This window comes from Sturnus vulgaris, chromosome 1 (assembly GCF_052056855.1).
Source record: "Sturnus vulgaris isolate bStuVul1 chromosome 1, bStuVul1.hap1, whole genome shotgun sequence".
Classification (NCBI taxonomy): Eukaryota; Metazoa; Chordata; class Aves; order Passeriformes; family Sturnidae; genus Sturnus; species Sturnus vulgaris.
Genome location: NC_142243.1, coordinates 135,321,743 through 135,342,600, shown reverse-complemented (window position 1 = coordinate 135,342,600; position 20,858 = coordinate 135,321,743). Strand labels below are relative to the sequence as shown.

Below are 20,858 nucleotides of genomic sequence, written 5' to 3'. Positions count from 1 at the left end.
TACAGCATTGCCCTGTAAACCACCAAATACAGTCCACTTGGAAATCACACCTTTAAAGTTTAAACAAGGGGTTGCTACTTTGATGACTGTCATGCCTTACCCCAATCTGATTGCCTCCTGTGATGAGATGATTGATTCTGAGAACAGAGTACTAGATAACACATGCTTTGCCATTAGCGAAGTTGACCAAGTTTAGGCAGCTTTCCACAGCTGATTTTTATTCAATCACTCAAGTGTGAACTGAATGGATGGACTACAATGTGGGCAAAAACCACACTGGGCCACTAAAACCAGAAAGTAACAGTCAATGTTCCAAAGTATAGCAAAACTCCAGTTACTGATGGACATTGCTCAAGGTTTGATCATGTTTAATGTCTTTATTAAAGACCTTGGCAATGACACTAAACATACCCAAAGAAAGATGACACCAAACTGGGGGGTAGGGTCTGTCATTCAGATGGACATTGCCAAAATGGAGAAATGATTTAACAGAAACCTCATGAAGGACACAGGTAAACACAGAGTCCTGGACCTGGATGTGGCACTTGCCATGGTCTAGCTGACAAGGCAATGGTCAGTCAAAGTTTGGTCTCTATGATCTCAGAGGTCTTCTCCAACCTAAATGATTCTGTGAATCTGCAAGATGGTAAAATCCCAAATCAAAATCTGGCTGGAGGCCAATGCTACAGCATAGCTTTGCAGAAACAAACCCAAGAGTCCTGGTGGCCAAAAACTTGAACATGTGATAGAGACTGTCCCTGTAGTGTGGGAGCTGAGCATTTACTGGGAAGCACTAGCAGCAGCACAGCCACTGGATCAGAGGTGAGATAATGAGATACTTGCAGGTCAACATCTGCAGTACTATCCTTAGATTTGAGCTCAATAGCTGAAGAAAAAGATTTACAAACCTGGATGGGCAGGGAATCATCTAGAGGATGAAAAGGTTAAAGCACAGAATTTATAAGGAGAGGGTGAGAGAGCTAGGTTTTTCAGACAAAAAAGAGGATAAAGATGATGGTGGGGCATCTAATTACTGCTTCCATTTACTTAAAGCAGGGCTATGAAGAAGATTAAGTCAGACTGTTCTTGGAAAGGTATTGGGAAATGTTGAGAGGCAATGACTGAAAGGTTTATCAAGCAAAATTCTGAATGGATGTAAAGACAAAAATATGCCAAAGTAAGAGGAATTAAACACAGGACAATTATCCAGATGGTCATTCCTCTGAGGTAAAGAAAGATTTGACTGAACAACATCCTGAAAAGCCTAATCTAGCTTGGATATTAGTATTCTTTTGAACAAAGGAATTGTTTCAAGAAGTGTCTTCAACATAAATTATGCTTTGATTCTTGCAGGTGTGAAGTATGAAAAGCTATGTGCAGATTCCTGATTTCATTCACTAAGATAAAAACAGCAGCACACAATCAGTGTATTGTTTCTTTCTGCTGACAAAAGAAGAACCAGTAGAATAATAATAAATGTGCATATATTAGAGGGTGGCTTCGCTTAGGTACATAGAGATACACAATACTGAAGAAGAACTGGACAAAAAGTAACCAACCAATGGATTTATATTTCTAGTACAGTAAATCCACATGTAATTCTATGACTTACTAAAGACAAGGCAAACACCTTGAGCCAGAAATATCCCCATTATTCATTACAGGAGATGAATACTCAGTGATGCAAGGTAGCAGTGATGCAAGGGAGTTATCAATGAAGAGCAAATAAGTATCTCAGGATGCGGTCAACAAAAGGCTTTCTGAAATTTTGTAGCAAATTCCTTTTAAGTTTTTACAGTCCAAGTAAGTCATGCAACCCTTCTGCACAAAGCCAACTCAAAATTTAAGCTCTTGGCATCTATTCAAATCCTCTGATTCTGTCCATTCCACTGACAATGGGAAAACAGTGCACTACAAATAATTTATTGAAGATATTTCTATATATAATTTACAGTATTCATCTCCAAAAGAGGCCCTGTGTCTGTAAAGTATCCAAGGAAAAGAAAAATACACAGCATTTCTTTTCTGCATCTTTCACGTTTCCAAATGTTAATGAAACAATGCCCTTTATTTCTCTCTGTCCTTGGGAAGTGATAAAGGAATGGGGGGTGATGTGATGCCTAAATTAGCACAAACAACTTCTGGGGTTTTGACAAGGTGAAGAAAGAGGAATGTAAATAGTTTGGCTGCTCTAGAGCATTCCTCATTTCTACCCAGACTCATGTGCAATGCTGAAACTGTTAGATTCAGGAAAGGAAGGAGAAAATCTTCTCCAGGTCTCCCATTAGCCAGATTCTTGGAATAATTGACTATGTCTTGCTCAGTAACTCCCTAACTCTTGATCTTTTTCTCCACGGGTCCAACAGCCATTCCAGTGGAATTAGTGCTTTGTTATGTATTAACTCCTGCTATCTTAAAGATGCTGTCAGCCTGACCAGATTCCAGGTTTTGAAGATAAGAAATACATATTTTTTCCTTAGGGCAAAAGTTTTCCCTATATTTTCTTTTCCTTTTTCTTCTTTTTTTATTTTTATTTTTTAATCAGCCCAGAAGTGTGAAACTTAAACTTACCAATCTGTCACAATGATTAGCTTTCAACACAAACTGAGGTATCAGGTCCCAGTAATAAAGAATGACAAAATTCAAGAGATGGCTCCTGGTCACTAATACTCCAGACAAAAAGGAGATTAACTGTTGAGATGAATGATCCCTCATGATGTACCCATCAACATCCTTGCTAAAGAAGTACGAAAATATTCAGAGGTGGATTGAGTCTCAGGGACTTGAATCCTTAAGACAATTAATATGAGTAGGGGTTACTAGGCACAGAGAAAATTTTATAGTTTAATAGCTTTAGTGAAGGACAGTGCAGCATGTGAACTCACAAGAAAATACCAAAGTTTTGATAAAAGTTTAACACCAAATAATCTCAAAAATCTACTTCTCAAAAATTTGTTTCCTTCATCATTTACATAAATTTCCTTGTACATTACATAAGATAACTCTCCTTGTACATAAGATGTTGCAGAACGACTAAAATGAATAATAGCATTTACTGAATAATATTCTTGTTAAAACTCGTTCTATTCTTACTTCAATGTCAGAATGCATTCTGAAACTCACCATTCAAACGACAAAAAACATGTATTTCCTTTACCTACATAATTTTTTCTAGATGGTTCAAACACCTGCTCAGAGCTACAGTATTTTGAGATGGACTGCTTAAAAATCCAGTTGCAAACCAGGGAAAAACCTACCTCAGTGGTGCTACTGGAAGGTTCCAGTCCAACCATATTAGCTTGTACCAGCTGCTGAAGAAGCTGCACTTGAGCCACATTGAGGAAGAAGTCCAAATTTGTTGTCATATTCACTTCTAAAGAATGACCACAGACCAAAATTTCCTGCAAAATTAAGGGAAAATACTAGGTAACAGATATTGGGAAAATAATTTTCAGCTTCTATACAACTGTATTGTGGTTCCCTGCTATAGTCAATACTTAACATTATATGTAACATTACAAATAGTACAAATGTAGTCTTTTTAGGAGAAACTGGTGTGACATACTTCTAAAAGATGTGGCTTATTCTTTGCATGGCTTTCAGCAGCAGAACTGTTAAGGCAAACTTTGCAAGAAAAGCATCTCATGCACAAGGCCTTGTTTCCATCTCTTGCTAGTATCAGTGGGCTGTCAGAGTGTCCTTGGCAATGATTCCAATTCTCCTTTCCTTCCAAGAAAAAGATGTACTTTTTTTTATTTAAACACAAACTCTGATTCCAACACATGATTTATAATGAAATCATGTGCTGGAACTCACTGATAGCCAATCTAATTGATTTCTCTTTGCCTGTAAGCTATTCCTAATATCTTGGCAACACTAGCTGAATAGCCACTGTTTTATTGGTGTTGTCTAGCACAAATAAAGATCTTCACTGCTGGCAAGCAATAAAGAGATGAAAAACAGAACCAATGTAGAAGAGGAGAAGAACTGCTCTGTCTCATGAGAAGTTTGCACAGTGCTCAAGCTCTAATCTAAACTAGACCTCTCCCTTCATGATGGAATGTCATCCAGGGAATAGATAACAAGAAGAATGTATGTACAGAAAACACTGAAATTCTTGACCATGAGCATTAGCAAAGCTCAGATTTTTTTTTTTTTTTAACTTAAATAACTTCTATGCATCCTAGCTGTACTGGGGCTTTCCATTTCTTTTTTACATTAAATAATTTTCCATCTGCCCTTCTGATAACCCTTTGCACAAAATGTGAAGCCGTTCATTTCTTCTCTCTATGCCCACTATTATTTTCCAGCAATGTACATCCACTGCATTTTGCAATACACATCTAGTACCCTTTACATGCCTGTACCAATTCTGCCCTTCCCAGAAGGTAGCTTTTAAGGGAAATTATCCTTATGAGCTAAAAAATGTTATTATATTTTCCCTATATAAAATGTTCTCGAGCTACAAAGGCCAGAAAGTCAGCCAATACCTTTTGTGTGTATCTTGCTTCATGGACTTATTGTTAACTAGCTGAACAACACACCAGCAAAAGTGACTGTTAAATCTGAGTATCTGGAAGTACCCATAGCAAAGGCAGGGAAGTGGTAAAATATTAAGATTATGGACATATTAAAAGTTAGGCTATTTCTGTGGACACTTTGTACTAACCTCTGGGTGTAAATTCTCTGCAGCATCAATTTTGGTAAAAATAATGGCAGGAGCTGCAGTTATTCGAACGGTGAAATCTGTTAAAATTGGAGTTAAAATAGCTCTTCTTTCCTGATGTCGCCTTATGCTAGAGAACAAAGAAAAAAGGAAAGATTAAATTACATTATAAATTAATAATATATTATTCATAATTATAATTAATTTATAATTACATTATAAATTGTTGAGAGGCAAAAACTCTCCACTCTCCATATTATTCTTTATATCCAGCATATAGCTTCATTACTAGTTTGGCATTTGATTGCTATCTTAATAACCATTAAATATCATTATTGTAAATCATATTAACTCCAGTTCTGAAGGCAGATTTCTATCTTCACTTCACAGGAAAAGTATGTCTAAATATTTGACTCTTCAACCTATCTCCAGGTAGACATGTTCGACACTTGACATTGCTTCTTCTGTTTCATGCATGATACACAGTAAGTTTAAAAAAGATGTGAACTTCACTATCAGTATTTTTAAAACTTGCCTGTAGATGCTCTTCACTTTATAAACAACTGTTCTGAAGCCTAACAGAATATATGAATTTGTGCATTAAACGCCTGTGTTGAAGGAATATGCACAAAACTGACACAAAAATTAAATATATGAAAAATTAAACTAGCAAATCCCATGCAACACTAGGACTCCCACATGAAATTAGTAACTATTGTTCAAGATGCTCAGAACTATTTCAAAAACGGGGATATCAGTCTTCCTCCACTCCTTCTGTCACTGCTTGTTCTTGGTGTTTTTTCAGCTAAATATCAACATTTTCTTACCAAGAATATTTGTGTCATTAAGCTTGATAATTGCATTTATTTTCTAGCCAGGTGTTTAGTTTTGGGGGGTTTGTTGGTTTTCCCCCCCTTTAACCAAACAGTAAGCCTAGAAGCACAACTGTTATAGATGGACCACTAATAGCTTATGACAACACATTCCAAATGGCCAGAATCTTCTGGGTCAGGTCAAATAAACTATTGCCACAAAACGCCATCTGAGAGCCTCAGATGAGGGGAAAAAAATGTAATGAGATCAAGATTGTGTTCAGCCTCTAAAAGAAGATACACTTCAAATTCCAGGGAGACTTTTTTCATCAAGACAGTTTTTGATAATTCTTTTTACCTATTATAGTTTGTAGCAACATCAAATATCTGCATTTCAGATAATAAGGATAATTCTAAAGGATAATTCTAAAAATCATCATAAAGTTATATGTCTGATGCAAATTTTACGATGCTTACAAAATAGAAAATTGTCAACTATGAAATTATGCAAATTTAAAAAACAAACTACACAGCCTTAGATAAGAAATAAATAGATCCATGTAGAACTCTTCATCAGCCTGTTAGTTACATTTCCCTGTATTACCTTTAATTTTGCCACCTCTAATGGAGACGTGGCAGTTCAGGCTTCAGTGTAAATCACATGAGTGAGCCAGACATGAGCTATGCACTAAAGAATTAGTCCCTACCATCAGCTAGAGTTACCCATGTTAGTGTTATTAACCAATATGCTTATATGCCTGTCTATGCAGAAATTCTTGACTGCATGCAGAATAGGTATTGAAATCTTTTGATTAAGAAGGGGTATTGAGATGCATAGTCTAGTAATGGTTCTGTAATGGGTTCTGTAGAAAAGCAAACTATCTCAAATGCTGATGGTTTGTAAGCCAAGAGTTCACTGGAAATAAATTAAATAGATATCATAACCGGAGGTGGAATTCAGTCTACTGCAAAAGATAAAGAATTCATTTTACTGTTCAGGCTATTTCAATTTTAATGCTTCAAATTCTACTAATAATTTTTTAAAGTGTCATCAAAAGATGTAGAAAGGAGGGCGATCTATAAGGGAATATAAGGAGGTAGGAGGTGGAGGTAGGCCTTAAAGCTTTTAAATTTATTTAGGACAACAGTACACAGAAGTTAAGAGCAGATGCCACAGAGCTAGTATGGCAGAGCACAACTTAATAAACTTTTGCCTGAAATGACCCTCACTGCTGAGGAGGCTACCATAACAAGTGTGCAGTTTTTTAAGAGTAAGCCAATTAGTGAGTAGAGAAAACTACCATCTAACCTTAAAAGCTTTAACATGTTGGTCAGCTATCTCTGTTGATCTCTAATGATGACTTTTAGAGCAAGGTTAGTTTCATTAGATCCCCAAATTAGAAATCAGACTTGTTAGTGGCTAGTGAACATCTTCAACTTGAGAAAATGGTCTTAGATTTTGGAGTTCTACAATTGTTTCTCTCCCTGCCATTTAGATTTTAGATTTAAACCAAGTGATTTTCTACCCAGTTCCTAATTCCCCTTCTCAAACGGATGAGAAAGAAATGTCTTTTTTTTTCAGAACAATTCTATGAAAGAACATGCACCTATACTTTCTAGCTACACTAAAAACTTCTACTTGAAGTTTCTTGAAATACTAGGAAGAATGATTTTTATATATGAAACAGAGCTGTAAAAGCAAAACCTCAAACCCTCAATTGGCTCTCTTCAATCACTGATCAAATTATTTTTCAGCTTACGCATATTCCCATTTCTTAATTTTCACACTTTATACTAGTAGATATCCAGTACACTGTATCTTAAAGGACATTTTTTGGTAATATACATTGATTACTGCTTTATTTTACTTTATTTTAAAAATCATCCTTATGTGCTATCCCTGTCCAGCTCTACTTACTACTTTCAGAATTTCTTGTGGGCGAATTTGAACCTCAGCCAAATCAAGTATTAGGAAAATAATTGTAAGTACAAACAGAAGGCAAACAGAGCACAGTAAATAATGAAGGGAGAGGATATGAGAAAGAGCACAAAAGGAACAAAGAAACAAATTCCACTTTGAATTATTGAGTCTTCCACACTGCACCTAAGTGCAACGTTAAGTTAACACAGGTGTACGCCACATGAGCTTATGAAAAAACTTGATTGTGAAGAGTGTAATGATGGCTCTATGTCTGCAGCACATTCATTCCGTGGTTCATTTATGCATCTGTTATATATTTGTCTTGGAAAAAAAAGGAAAAGCTAGTATTTTTAGAGATGTTAAAGCAGTTGATCATCTACACTTAAAAGTAAGTGCATTTGAAAGACCATATGCTAACGCAAAGGAACAAGGCAGTTAAGCAACTGTGATAAGGTTTGGAGGTGCCTTAGTGCAGAATTTGGGCTTTATCTGCACAATACATAAACCCTGGTTATGGACCACAGATCCACACTGCAAAAGCACAGGTCAAAAATGGTCTCTGTCCTCAAAGGCTTACAATTTAAGTATAAGAAAAAACACACCCACAGACAGGGAAGTAAAAGCAAACCACTAACAGCAGCATAGGTAACAGTATCCATACAGTGGCAACCTGTCTTATGCTTTTATATGACAGTATAATAGAAATTAATTTTTTGGAAGGATTTTGAATAAAACATTGCAATAACAACATGAATGCTCACAGCAAACACCTTTATAACACACAGGAGTGAGCAAGGAAGTGCCTCTTCAAAACATTGAATGAGTCAGTCTTGGTAACTGGCATGATAGGGTCAGATGAGCAAGGAGTGCAGATGTGTCAAAGAAAATGAAAGAAGACACAAAGAGGGAAATGGATAGACAGGGGGTCTGGAAGTATCACAAAAGCAAAGACATCTAATGATTAATATGACAAAAAATGTTGTGGGAAGTAGAGAGAAAAAAATGTGAAGAACATAATTTTGCAGTGGAAGCAACAACATTTGATTACATCAAATCAAATCATCAGTATTTGATTATATCCAGTCAGAAGCACATTGAATTTACACGAAGAGGAAGGAATGCCAAAGAGATAATGCTGCCCTAATTAAGGAGATGTGATGATGTGAGACTGGAAAAGCTGAGAAAATGCACAAGTAGGACTAAGTCCTACTACTATGACTCTTACATGGAAAACACTAATCAAAACAAACAGAAAATATGGCCAGTAATAGCTAAACATATTATATATTATTAATCATATTTTTTTCTTGATAATGCCTTATTGAATCTGGACTTTCAGCCCTTATACACTTAAAATTTCGTAAGTCAGGGAGAAACTTGTACACATTCAATATACGAGTAACAATCAAAAGCACATTTGCACCATGTAATTTTACTAGCTACAGAAAGATGAGTCCTCATGGAGAATTTTGTGATGTGAAAAAGACAAAAACATATTAGCATGAAATAGGCCACACAGTCAAAGCACTCTCTAGTAGTATTGAAGCATGCAAAATGCCAAAAGATGTTATTTAAGACAGCATGCTAACTTGAGACTTATGAAAGAATTTTCTCTTGCAGACTTCCCATGTAGCTGTTTAAATCAGCTAATCCCTGATATACAAATGTATTAGGAATGTATTAGGATATCTAACTACTAATGACTAAATCACTTACTTTCAGCTCTCTGAGGTGTGGCATGTCACATGTCACATGGCAGTAAAATAGCATAGCAATATTTTGAGGACCATCTAATAACCAAAATTAGAAAATGAACAAGTGTATGCTACCTGGCTGTAAAGAATTACTATTTTTGTATCCTAAGACCTCAGTAAAGTGAACTTTTATCTTATGAAGAATGCTGTGCTGCATTTATTTACTGTGGATTACTATAAAAAATAAAACACCCCATCTTATTGAGAAAGGCTTTGTACAGTATGAATACACACATACGAAGCACAACTTCAGGTACCACAAAATCCAGCAATTAAAATAAATTATTGAAAAAAATGCATAGCATTTTACTCCAAAAGATTCAAGGGGAATGCCCCTACTTCCTTACACAAAGATCCACAGAATGGTTTTCTTCTGGTCTTTCTCATTAGAACTTGGCAAGCTGCCAAGAACTTTCCAAAAAAGCATGAAAATGAAAACTATTCAAAGAAAAATCTGCAGGAAACCTTTCTGAGGATCCTTGCAGTGGTATTTTGTTCAGTTTTGTACAACAGATCATTGGCTCCCTGATGTACTCCATGAGAGCTGTTCCAGATGGTGGTATGCCAAGGACAAAACTGTAACACAGTATATTGCCACACTCAATTCATTACCACACAGAGAAGTAATGCTTTTAAGCTCAATTATTTTTTTTTTAAACGAAGTTTATTCAGGCTGCAGGAAGCAGAAGTTGCTGCTGGGAGCTGTAGAAGGATTGCACGGGGATGGGGGCGAGGCCTCAAGAGAGGATATATTTCTTTATTTCCTTCAGGGCTGTTGTTTTTTCCATTGAGTGGAGGGAGAGGGAGGAGGAGATCTGCAAGCTGAAAAAGCAGTTTTCAATCAAGAAAACTTCTTTCGGTTAAGTACTCCCAGTTCCCCACATGCTGTTTGGTAAAGGGAATAAATGTGGACAGGTTTCATTTGTACATAACCTTATTAGAACTGTCTGACTGTTTCCAGTATTCTTTTTATATATTACACCATTAGGGAGCTTTTTATAACATCTATGGTGAAGTATAAACATTTCATAGTGGAAAGAGTTATGATCCCTGATCCTCAGTAAAGCACAGCATCTAGACAGGTTTTTCTGCAAGGCTGCATCCACCCTACCAGAGTGTTCCAGTTCCCCCTTTCTCCTTGGGGAGACCTGCAGAGACACAGGAGGCATCACACCAGCATTTCACTGTAGCCCCTCTTGAAGAATCTTACACTGAACACCTGCAAGTATTCAACAACTTAGAGTATGACAGCTTGCTTCCCAAACTGTAATGTAAAGGTTGGGGGGGAAAAATCAACCCCTTAACATATTAAGTACCAGAAGAACTGAACTCCAGAAAAAGTGGTGTGAAAATTCGAAGGATTTACTTTCAGAGCAAAGACTGTTAAAGCATTGAAATGATAAATTATGTCAAAAGTCTTCAGATACTTGTTTGTGTGATATCCAAAGATCTCCTACTTATAACGGTTTGGTTTTCATGCAAATTTTTAAAACAATTTTCAATTGCAGATAAAATATAATTTATTTCAAAATTTTTGCAGTTTTATTTTGAAATAATCCAGTAACGCTTTTACAAATGGGAATGGAAAAGAATGGCTGGTCTCTATGTTGAAGTTTTCTGTAAAGTAACTATGAAAAATCTGTATGTAGGTTGGATTCTACAGTGCCCCACATAGCATTAAAGTATTACAAAAATGAGGGAAACAGATTTCAAAGAAGAATCTTTAAACCCAGTGATCCTAATATACCATAACACTGGGTAAGAACAACCAGAAGTATATTAAAACCAAACAAAGAAATTAACCCTAAAATGACTTGGCAAAAATAATTCATTACGTTCCAGGTTAAATTTGTCTAAGAAACTTAAAGAATTCTTTAAAAAGGTATGTAGATTAGATTAAAGCACAAAACTTTTGTGGTATTTGCAGTAAATATTAAGATAAACTTAACCCTGGAAACAGTAAGCACCACGTAAAACATCGCGCAGCCACTTTCTTGGCACATGCTGGAAATAGTGCCATGGATGGCAGAGTTCAGTGCAGGTTCTTCCAGTTCTCAGCACATCACTGCCACAGGTGATAAAATAATACAGATACAGCAAAACTGACTGCTAACTAAAAAAGGAAAAATGCAAAGATCCTGAAAAAAATGTAGTAAATATGTAAAATTTAAAACCGAAAGAGTAAGAAAGCATTCACACTTTTTCTTGACAACAAGCTGGAATGAAAATTCAGTAATTGCACACCAGAAAGGAAAACCTAATGTATTTAATTACAACTGCTCTAAATTAAAGCCCAAGTAGAAGATTCATTCAAAAGCAATTTTAAACCAACATACTTATTTGTATTCCAATAAAACTTCATTTTGGAAGTCTGCTGAGGAAGCACTCCAAGCGTTATAGGGAAAAAAAAACAAAAAAGAGAATTCAAGATTGTCTGTAACAGCTGCTTCCCTTGTCCTTTTAGCTTTTCAGAAATCCCACCAAATTTCCTATCTGAATCTATAACCATAAAGCTCAGACCCACAGTATGTTGGCAGTAGATTTCAGTCACCAATGGCAAGGAAAAGGAAAGTCAATCTCTCAGTGGCTGCTTTTGCTATGTTAGTTTAAGTTGCAAATTGGCTGCAAGTCCTTTGGAGATTAATGTAATCTTATTTTGCAAGATATTCCAGTGGATGTAGAATTTTGTGACGAAGAACCTCATGGGGAACTTGTCCAACATCAAGGCCCAACTAGAAAGTCATACACATTTTTTAAGGCTAGGAATTTAAAATAAAAAACCTCTATAGAATTATATGAGTTAAAAAAATAAATTGTTAGAATACAGGAAAGAACCACACGATCTTATAAATGAAGACCAGTGTCTATTTCTTTGTTAAAATTTTTATCTGCACTCTTGTGACTCCTTGTCATTTTATCGTTTCTTTGGTTACAACTGTTTTTCCTGCCCTCTGTTTTTCAATGATAAACTGGAATTTATTATTGATCACATCTTTTTCCTGCATGTCCTCCAGAGTAAGCTTATCTGCCCTCTTGGCCTTGCCTCAATACATCATTTAAAAGCTCAGTCTGTGTGCCATCCTCATGTAGCCTTTGCTACAACTTGCCTTACTTTCAGGAAAATCTGACTCATCTCCCATTTTTCTGAAAATTAAACCAAAAGTAGTTATTTCCAGATGATTCTGCCTGTTTTTCTGTATCAGTTTCAGGAACTAATCTCTAAATGCTGATAGGAATCATATCTTATGAATCATAAAATTATACACACATTTCATAAAAATAAGATCGTTTCTGCATAGATTAGATAGAAAGGACTTTTATATGAAAATAAATAGTGAAATGTATAGGCAAAGAGGCATTTACTAGCAGAAATACTTCTAAATCCACAAAATTACTTTTGAAAGCTTGCTCTTGGCCATCAGATCTTATTCTTGCAAGTTTGAAAACTAAAATCTGCTATATAGTCTGTAAAAATTTAAACTATTTGTATGAATTTTTAAGTATAAAAAAGTATATTAAAACCAAAATAAAAATTTTAAATCTTCACGAATTACCAATTACTCCCCCAATTTTATATTAGAAAACTTCAACATTTAAAATAGCAGGCAAGTGTATGCATACTTTGTCTTTCAACCATGTTTAACCAGAGGGTGGGGCTTTGTGTGCACATATACAATACCCAATAAAGGAGACTTAGATGAAATATCTCATTCTCAAAATTCATCTGGTTTTAGTTATGGAAGTGCAAAAACTGGTTCAGAATCAATAGGAAATGTTCTACTTTATCCTTCTCTAATTTAGAAATGTCTAAGCTGGTTTAACTCAAGCTTTGTAAAAATACAAACAAAAGAAGTTCAGAAAAAAAGAAAAAAAACCACACTACCACCACCAAAAAACACACCCCACACTGAAAAAAAATCCCAAAACAGAAACTCCTATTCCTTACAGAGACTGACAAGCTGAAGTCTCAGCCCCGGAGTTATTTTTATGTACAGACATTACTTTATGTAAGTCACTTGGAGAAAAGTGGAAGCAAAGGCACACAGTAACTAGACAGCAACTGCAGTAAACTGCAACAACAACAGTAATATGCATTTCAAACGTGTAATCTAAAACTCAAGGGAAATGTGCTTGTAATGTAAAGAAAAACCAGTATTGAATTATTTAATTCAGGTATACTGTGCATGCTCTCTGCAGTGTTTGTGCTATGTAATTCAGAGAAGAGGAGATTTTTCAAAAAAATCCCTACCTACTGGCCATGTTCCATTCAAGTGCTGGATTTTGAGAATTCCTCTCAGTCTCTGTCAAAACCCCTCCTTTTCCATTTTCCTTCTCTGGTTTCAACTGATTCCAATAAGCAGTGCCAATGTTGATAGATTGAAGATCTATTTGATACTGCCTGTCTTCAACCTCTGATCCAGGGTCTCGAAGAATTCCTAGATTTAGTGCTCTCCTGTAATGTCAAAAAAAGGAAAAGAAATCACCAAAGGTCAAAATCAGACCAATCAGATATTCATTAAGATCGAAATTTAAAGAATGAAGGTATCAATTTTTGCCATTTTTGTCTACACAAAACATTGTTCTCATTTCAAATCTTCAGTAACACCCATCTGCCTCTTTCCTATGGAATTCAATGGGAGACCTGCAAATGAATCTACTCCTGAATTTAACCAGATGTACCAAAGTTGACATGAGATCAATGCATCGACTTCATTGCACTTCCAATCAGATCCATAAGAGCAGCCTTGTGGGGAAGTAGGACTGGTTCATATCTACTGAATGGATAAAGGATGCCACATTCAAGTCCTCAAAAAGAGAAGCTACTCATCAGTATAACCAAGAAGTATAACCAATTGTTCCACTGTTCAAATTAATCAAAGAATAAAAATTAAAAAGAATATTCCAAGCTGATGGAAAAACAATTCAATCCTTTTACTACTGTATTTAATCACAGAGTTTTTTAAATAAAATTCTTCTAACAAGTGAGAAAAAAGCATTTTTGAGTGAGCCACATTCCTTGTGGATTCCTTTAAAGCCTACTACAATAGATTTTACAAAGTATTTCAGTCTTGAGCTGAGTTTTGGAAACAGACTCAACTTCAACAAAACATTCAAGAGCTATTAAATGAGTAGAGGCTGATGAGACCATTCCATTTTACCTGTGACCAGTAACAGAGGAGTCTCATACTGCCATTCTTCTTCTGCTAATAAGCACTGGGAAATACTAAAAAAAAAAAATTATCTTGCCCTTTCTATAATGGGAGCAATACGGCCTTCTGTACACTGCTCATTTAATGTAATAAAAATTCACCATTATATTATTGTTGTTTTTCAAAATAAGGGAGCAAGGGGATTTTTTTTTCCTTCAATCTATGATCACAAATTGTAGTCTATTTTTATTGATTTCATACATTCTTATTTGCATATGACATCCAATCTACTGTTCTGTTCAAGGTTGTTGTCCTGGGCCAAAATGATTTAGTACAGAGCTTCACCAAGAAATTAATAATTCTGCAATTTGTGTGAATTTGATACTAATAATCTAAACATAAATAACTATTAAAGTAGCACACCCCAAATTGCAAACTCAGAGTACAGGTATGCAAACTATAGGTATGCAATCTGTTTCAAAGTGCAATCCCAATGCTGCCCAAATCCAAGTAACACTTGAAGCTCCTAATACACTACTATTGTCACCAATGGAGTATGCTAGCAATTAGCAATTAAGAAAATTAAGTAATTAATCATATGCACCCACAGAGTCATGTGGATGACAGAAAAGCCATTTTGATCAAGACATTCCTGGTGAGGCTGTGTGATGGCATTGTTCAGTAGTCCCTATAACTTTCTTAAGTGCTTAGTAGAAACACACTGAAAATCTGTTATGTCAGTAGTGACATTTCAAAATTAAATGTGGTTTATTAAAACTTAAGAATGTGTTTGTCAACTTTCCACACAGAGAGACCTAACCACAACCACTGTGCCTTTTATTATTCTTTCTAAGGCATTATTTCATCAATATGAATGCAGTTTAAAAAAAAAGACCCACCACAGTAGATTATTGTATGATCCAATGTCTATTTTCATACTTTGTCTAATACAAGTATTAGTACTGGAATATTTGTTTTGTGAAATATTACTTAAAATAAAGCACCAAATTACATATTTTTGGAAATCTGCTCATGTATATAAAACAGAATATGATACTAATTTCACATGCATACTGGATTCTTCTCCCTTGTACTTCACAGTGAGCATTTTTTATTTCTTCTTTTATGAGCAGCTTGATAACTTGCAATAGGCTCACCTAGGTATTCCTTAGACTCATTCAGCATAATCATGACCTCGTGGACCAAATTCCTTGAGGACAATGTGTCTACATGCACTAATCTGAAACTCCCCAATGTGACAATGGCTTTCTTACACTCACAAATTTAGTTATTTAAACATGAACACAACAAAATCACTCTTTGGCAAAAATCTTTAGGTGCAGCAAAATATACAAGGGTATTATTTAAACACAAGGCACTTGTGTATTGTGCTGCTGGTATAACATTTGTCCACTGCATCTTTTTTTCAATGTACTTTGGGATATTTCAGCCTAATTCTTCAACATTTTCTGATTCAATATGCTGATATAAAAGTTCACTTTTGCATTCTGTTCCTACTATTAACAATTTCCTATGTATAATACAATATTCTTCTGATCCTGCAGACACACTTTTGAAATCCAAGCAAACTGTGTTTCTATAGATAACCCAACTCAAGAAACACATTTTACACATACATGTAAAATAGAAGGATTAGTAATTAATGCCTTGATGTTTTGACAAAGCTCATTATGGCTTTCAGAAAATGCATCATGCCAGTTTTATACAAGGATCAAAACACAGCCTTTTCCCAAATAAGTAATGTATATACAGGCATTTACATAAGCCCTCATTTCTAGTTTCCCATATCAACAATTTACATACAGGGATTTACATCAGCACTCATTTCTAGTTTCCCATATCAACAATTTTCCTAAGTATGCCTCCAATTTGTTAGCTGTGTACTTCCTAAAAGGATGAAGGTATGTTAAACCATAGCAAACCTGGCCTAATCTCAAATACACATGCTTTGTATGAACTCTGAACTCTTTAAAGTCCTTGCAGCAAATAAATTCAGGAAAACAGTAAGCCAAATTCATGACTTCTCTATCTCCAGTACAACTGATGTTTTATCAGCTGAAATGTACTGTAGGGGTTACCATTTTAATTGCTTCCCTCTTCTGAAAACAACTTCACTATCTCATCTGAATCTTTCAGCAGGTGGTGCAGAATACAACAGTTGGTCAATAATACAGTAAGATCACAAGCAACCAAAGATAACCATAAGTATGTAACAGGAAACACAGGTTTAAAGCTGTTTTTTTTAAAAAAATTGATTTCGTCTGGGTCAGGCTTTTTGTATGCTTATTTAAGAAACAGTTCATGTTGAACCACTTACTACATGCTGCTGAATAAGCTTAATTCTGAGACCCAAAGTAAAGAAGCTAAATTTATTCACTTACAGCTTATCTGAAACCTACAAAAAGCTAAACAAGCCAGGAAAATGGCAGTTAAAGGCTATACATTATGTAATAATTAAGAAATATTTGCAGACTTTACGCACAACAACTAATTTCTATTAGTACTTATTGGATCTCTGCATGCACTGCTTTCTGCTTCCAGGTACAAGATAAACCTATATACCCAAATTTCAATTATTAAAGGTTTTGCCTGGTGGAAAAAGATCCTTACTATCCTAATTTAAAAATGAAACAGAGAGAAAGCTTGGATAAATATATGTCTCTATTTCATAGGGGTAAAACTTATGGCACATATGTAAAAGGACCCCCTTCCTTTTCTGCTTAAGCTTGTGAAATCCCAGACTAGATGCAGTCTGAAAGCCCCTTACCTGTGCATGATATGAGACTGAATACTGTAGAAATCACAGTAGTATTTATCACTGACCTAATGCACCTTCATTGCCTTTTCCCCAATTAAATTCAGTAAAGCTTCCTCCTTGACAAAGCCATTGAATGTATTGTACCAAACAGGGAAATTGAAGCAAGTTTTTCTTAGGGACACAATTGACTCCGTCTGGAATGAGATGCTACAGATTTTAAGATGGGCACAGAAGAAAAACGTGGCAAACAGAGAGAATCTGTGACAATGCCACTGGCCCTTGACAATGCAAAGCTTCTCTAAGTAAAACCTCATACAGAAATCAGCTTTTCAAACAAAGGCAACTACTTTTTTTTAAAAATATATATTTATATTTTTATTACAGCAAATAGACGGTATAATTGATGTCTTTTTGTCATAGACAAGTTAACACTTGAGCCCTTGGGTGAGAAACAGAACTTCCCACCATCACACAACATATAGAGACATGATCGTAGTACTAGGATAAACAAAATTCCTACAGCATGGCTTCTCATGATGGAAGTCCTGGATGTGCCTAAATTTAGAAATATTAAAAACACTTATTTGTGAGGAAGATGGAAAGAAGAATGAGAAGTTAAGCAGAAAGAAAAGGAGAGCACAACACTGGGCAAGAGGAAGAATTATGGAATCAGGACACTATGGTTGAAATTACAGAAAAGAAGCAGCTAAGAACATTCTAATGCTCTTAGCAAGAAGAGAGGAGACATCTCTAGGCAAGAAGAGAAGCCCTCACATGATCCTGGGTACATATTCTGAGTGATACATATGTCTTCCAGGACAAGAGTAACCTCACCTTTGCTTTTCCACCCTGCAATCTGTCCAGAGGGAGACTTCCTTGTGGTGTAACAAACAGTGTTTTATGACTGCCAGGATGTTGGAAATGATTAATTTTAGTGGGGATCAGCAGAGCAGGCTTTCAAATGCCATCAGCAGTAAACTCCAATTCTCACTGTTTCTGTCTCTTTTCCCCAGGAACTATGCCACAAATGACTGGCTTTGTTGGCAGTTGCTCCTTCTCCCCTCTCCAGCTCAGCCTCAGAATAACACAACTACTATTCCATCTCCATAACTGCTGGCAGCATACTCTGGATTGGGTACCAGCAATGCTTTATTAAATAAAAATATAAACTGAGTACAGTAAGGCTATTTTTCTCAATGCTTTTCTGATTACCAAGTGATACTATTGACTACAGGAATCTGTGTAAGGGTGAAAACTGCAATCTTTCTGATTAGCCCTAGTGTTGTGACCTGCACAGCCAGATACATCAACACTATCTATGGAAGGTAATACATGGCAGATGTCCTGTAAGTCAGAGTGGCTGAGGTACCTGGGTTAATCTTCATGTGTGCAGAACTCATGTAAAAAGAAAACACCAGTGACAGCTCCATGAGCAAAATAAAAATGACTGACCACTTTGTAACATTTACATAGTGGACAAATATATCACATCCTAATGCAAAGGAAAAAGTTATAAATTGCATTCTAACTGAATATGTTTTGTAGTCAACAACAATCATAAGTTCTAGCTTTATAATGACTTGTAGTGTTTATCATTTTTCTACATAGGCAAAAATCAGCTGAGAGGTAAATTACTTGTACGTTTAGTATGTTGAAAAAAGGCCAGTAACTGCAACATATGCAAAATTTTCTTCTGATTGCACTAGACTACTTCAAACAATTACTACAGGGATGCAAAAATACAAGTGTAAAAAGTAACTTTCCTCTTTTTCATATTAATGTTGGATAAATATCTGACTTCTATCTCTTGGGCACTGGCCCCTTTTTTGCTCTGCATACCTACAGAGAGAAATACCACTGAGAAGAGTAACTGGTACAAGTGTTAAAAAAGCTAAAGCAGAAGACAAGATAAGAAACAGCTATCAAAATCATTAGGTAACACAATGAATTCCATGTGGGAACTCAGTACTTCCAAATCACAAAAAAAAAAAACCAAAAAAGAGAACAGAAAAAACCCCAGATTCAATTATGGATAAGCATGCCCTAAAACAGGAGTCAATACCTGAATGCCAGAGTGTCTGGTGAGAAAAACCAACTGGATGTATAGAACAAGTCATCTACATTCATTATCATCTAGAACAGTTAATCATATAAAAGAGGACTAAGTTTTTAGTTAATTGTTGTTAACATGTCTTTTAGTCTCCTCTAATGTCAGAGTCTGGAATAAGGATGTGTTACATACATGTTTAGAAAATTCAACCTCATAAAAGGTGTTTGAATTCTGCTACTTGAATTTACTCTGAGCTTCTAGATACTTCAAGCACAGTACAGAATCTACTACTATGACAATTGTGGCTCCTTAACAGAGAATGACATTAAGAGAAGGCATTCAGGATCTTCAACTAAGCCATCACAGTTCTCTACCTACAAGTGTTTCCCTTAAATAGGTCCAAGCTAGGTATTAAATAGTCACACTTGAGACATTTAGATGGGATAGTTAGAAACACAGTTATCTCCTCCCTGCTTCTAGACTTTCCTAGTTGTGCAGCAATAACTCTTCTATAGAAAATAATGATAGTAATAACCAAACTTTTTCTAAAATATCCAAATATACCATTTTCTTTTACCAATATTTTTCAGCACCGCTTTTTCTTGCCAAGCTGAAGCAGACAGGTCTTCCCTTACAATTACTTTGTAGCTTTTTCTTTAAAATGGACAACACAGAAAAAAACTCTCAGTTCTTATACAAATTGTAGAATTACAATTTGTAGAATTGTAGAAAAACTGCAGAAGTATAATCACATTTCTCTAACTACTGTGTGTCCTCTATTTGACCAGTTTCATCAACTGCAACTACTGAGTCATATAGGTATTTATTTAATCCCAAACCATTTTATAAAAGGACTGACATTCATTGAGCCATCATAATGCAAGAAAAGAGAGATTTGGTTTTGAACACAAAAGAAGAAATCTGCCAAATGAAAGTCAATGGTTTGTGCCTCTTTTGCATGTGTGGTTGACACCCTGTCAAAAGGAGCAGAAAACAGTGTCTTGGTCAGAACTTGGGGTGACAAGTCTAACTGGATGCATGGATGTGCAGAAGAGCAGAGACTGCCAGGTGTCCATATGTTGTACACAAGAATGTTTGGGGCTAGGCAGAGCCCTTTGGCTGGCCTGCCATGGGCCTGTAGGATGTGCTTCCCTCTTTGCAAGGCTAGGACATGCCAATGGAAAACAGGAGAGGCAGGCTTCATTTCTCTTCTCTCTAAACTTGCTAAGTACATATCTCTAAAGAACAAAATCAAACTCTTCAACGGTCTACTAATTTATACTGTGGGCATAAAACCAAAATGATTTTGTGAATTTAACTAATTATATAGAAAACATTTTGAGAGTATTCTGAGAATGCAAAGCTATAAAAGACGGACAAAAATTAACAACTGCAATTTTTTTATTGATACACTTTATTTATTCTATTTATGTGACTACTTTAATATTTTTATTTTGAAACCCAATAGGTTCCTATACAGAGAAAAAACCCAAAACAACACTCCCTCATGTTCATTAATTACAATAGTGGTGCAGGTGGGGGCTACTATAATTCCATTTGTTATCCATTTAGGGAGGCCAGATTTTAGTGAACTGGGCCACACCAAGGTCAGGATTGGTAGCAGTGCACTAATCATATAAAAGCTACTAAACACACGAAAGCAATTACAGTAGATCACACATCAAAAAAATTGGCCCTTTGCTTCCTTTATCAATCCTATGGGCAA

The 20,858-nt window shown here is 35.6% G+C and overlaps 1 protein-coding gene across 9 annotated transcripts in view; it reads right to left on the bottom strand.

Moving 5' to 3' along the window:
* The window catches only part of VPS13B (vacuolar protein sorting 13 homolog B), a 426,148-nt gene that overhangs the window by 139,827 nt on the left and 265,463 nt on the right, over window positions 1-20,858 (bottom strand). For all 9 annotated transcript variants that reach the window (XM_014879767.2, XM_088154920.1, XM_014879771.2 and 6 more), the window contains 3 exons: window positions 13,403-13,606; window positions 4,670-4,796; window positions 3,258-3,401 (listed from right to left, as the gene is read on the bottom strand). In XM_014879767.2, the coding sequence (XP_014735253.2) occupies window positions 3,258-3,401; window positions 4,670-4,796; window positions 13,403-13,606 (475 nt within the window). The remainder of the gene's footprint in view (window positions 1-3,257; window positions 3,402-4,669; window positions 4,797-13,402; window positions 13,607-20,858) is intronic.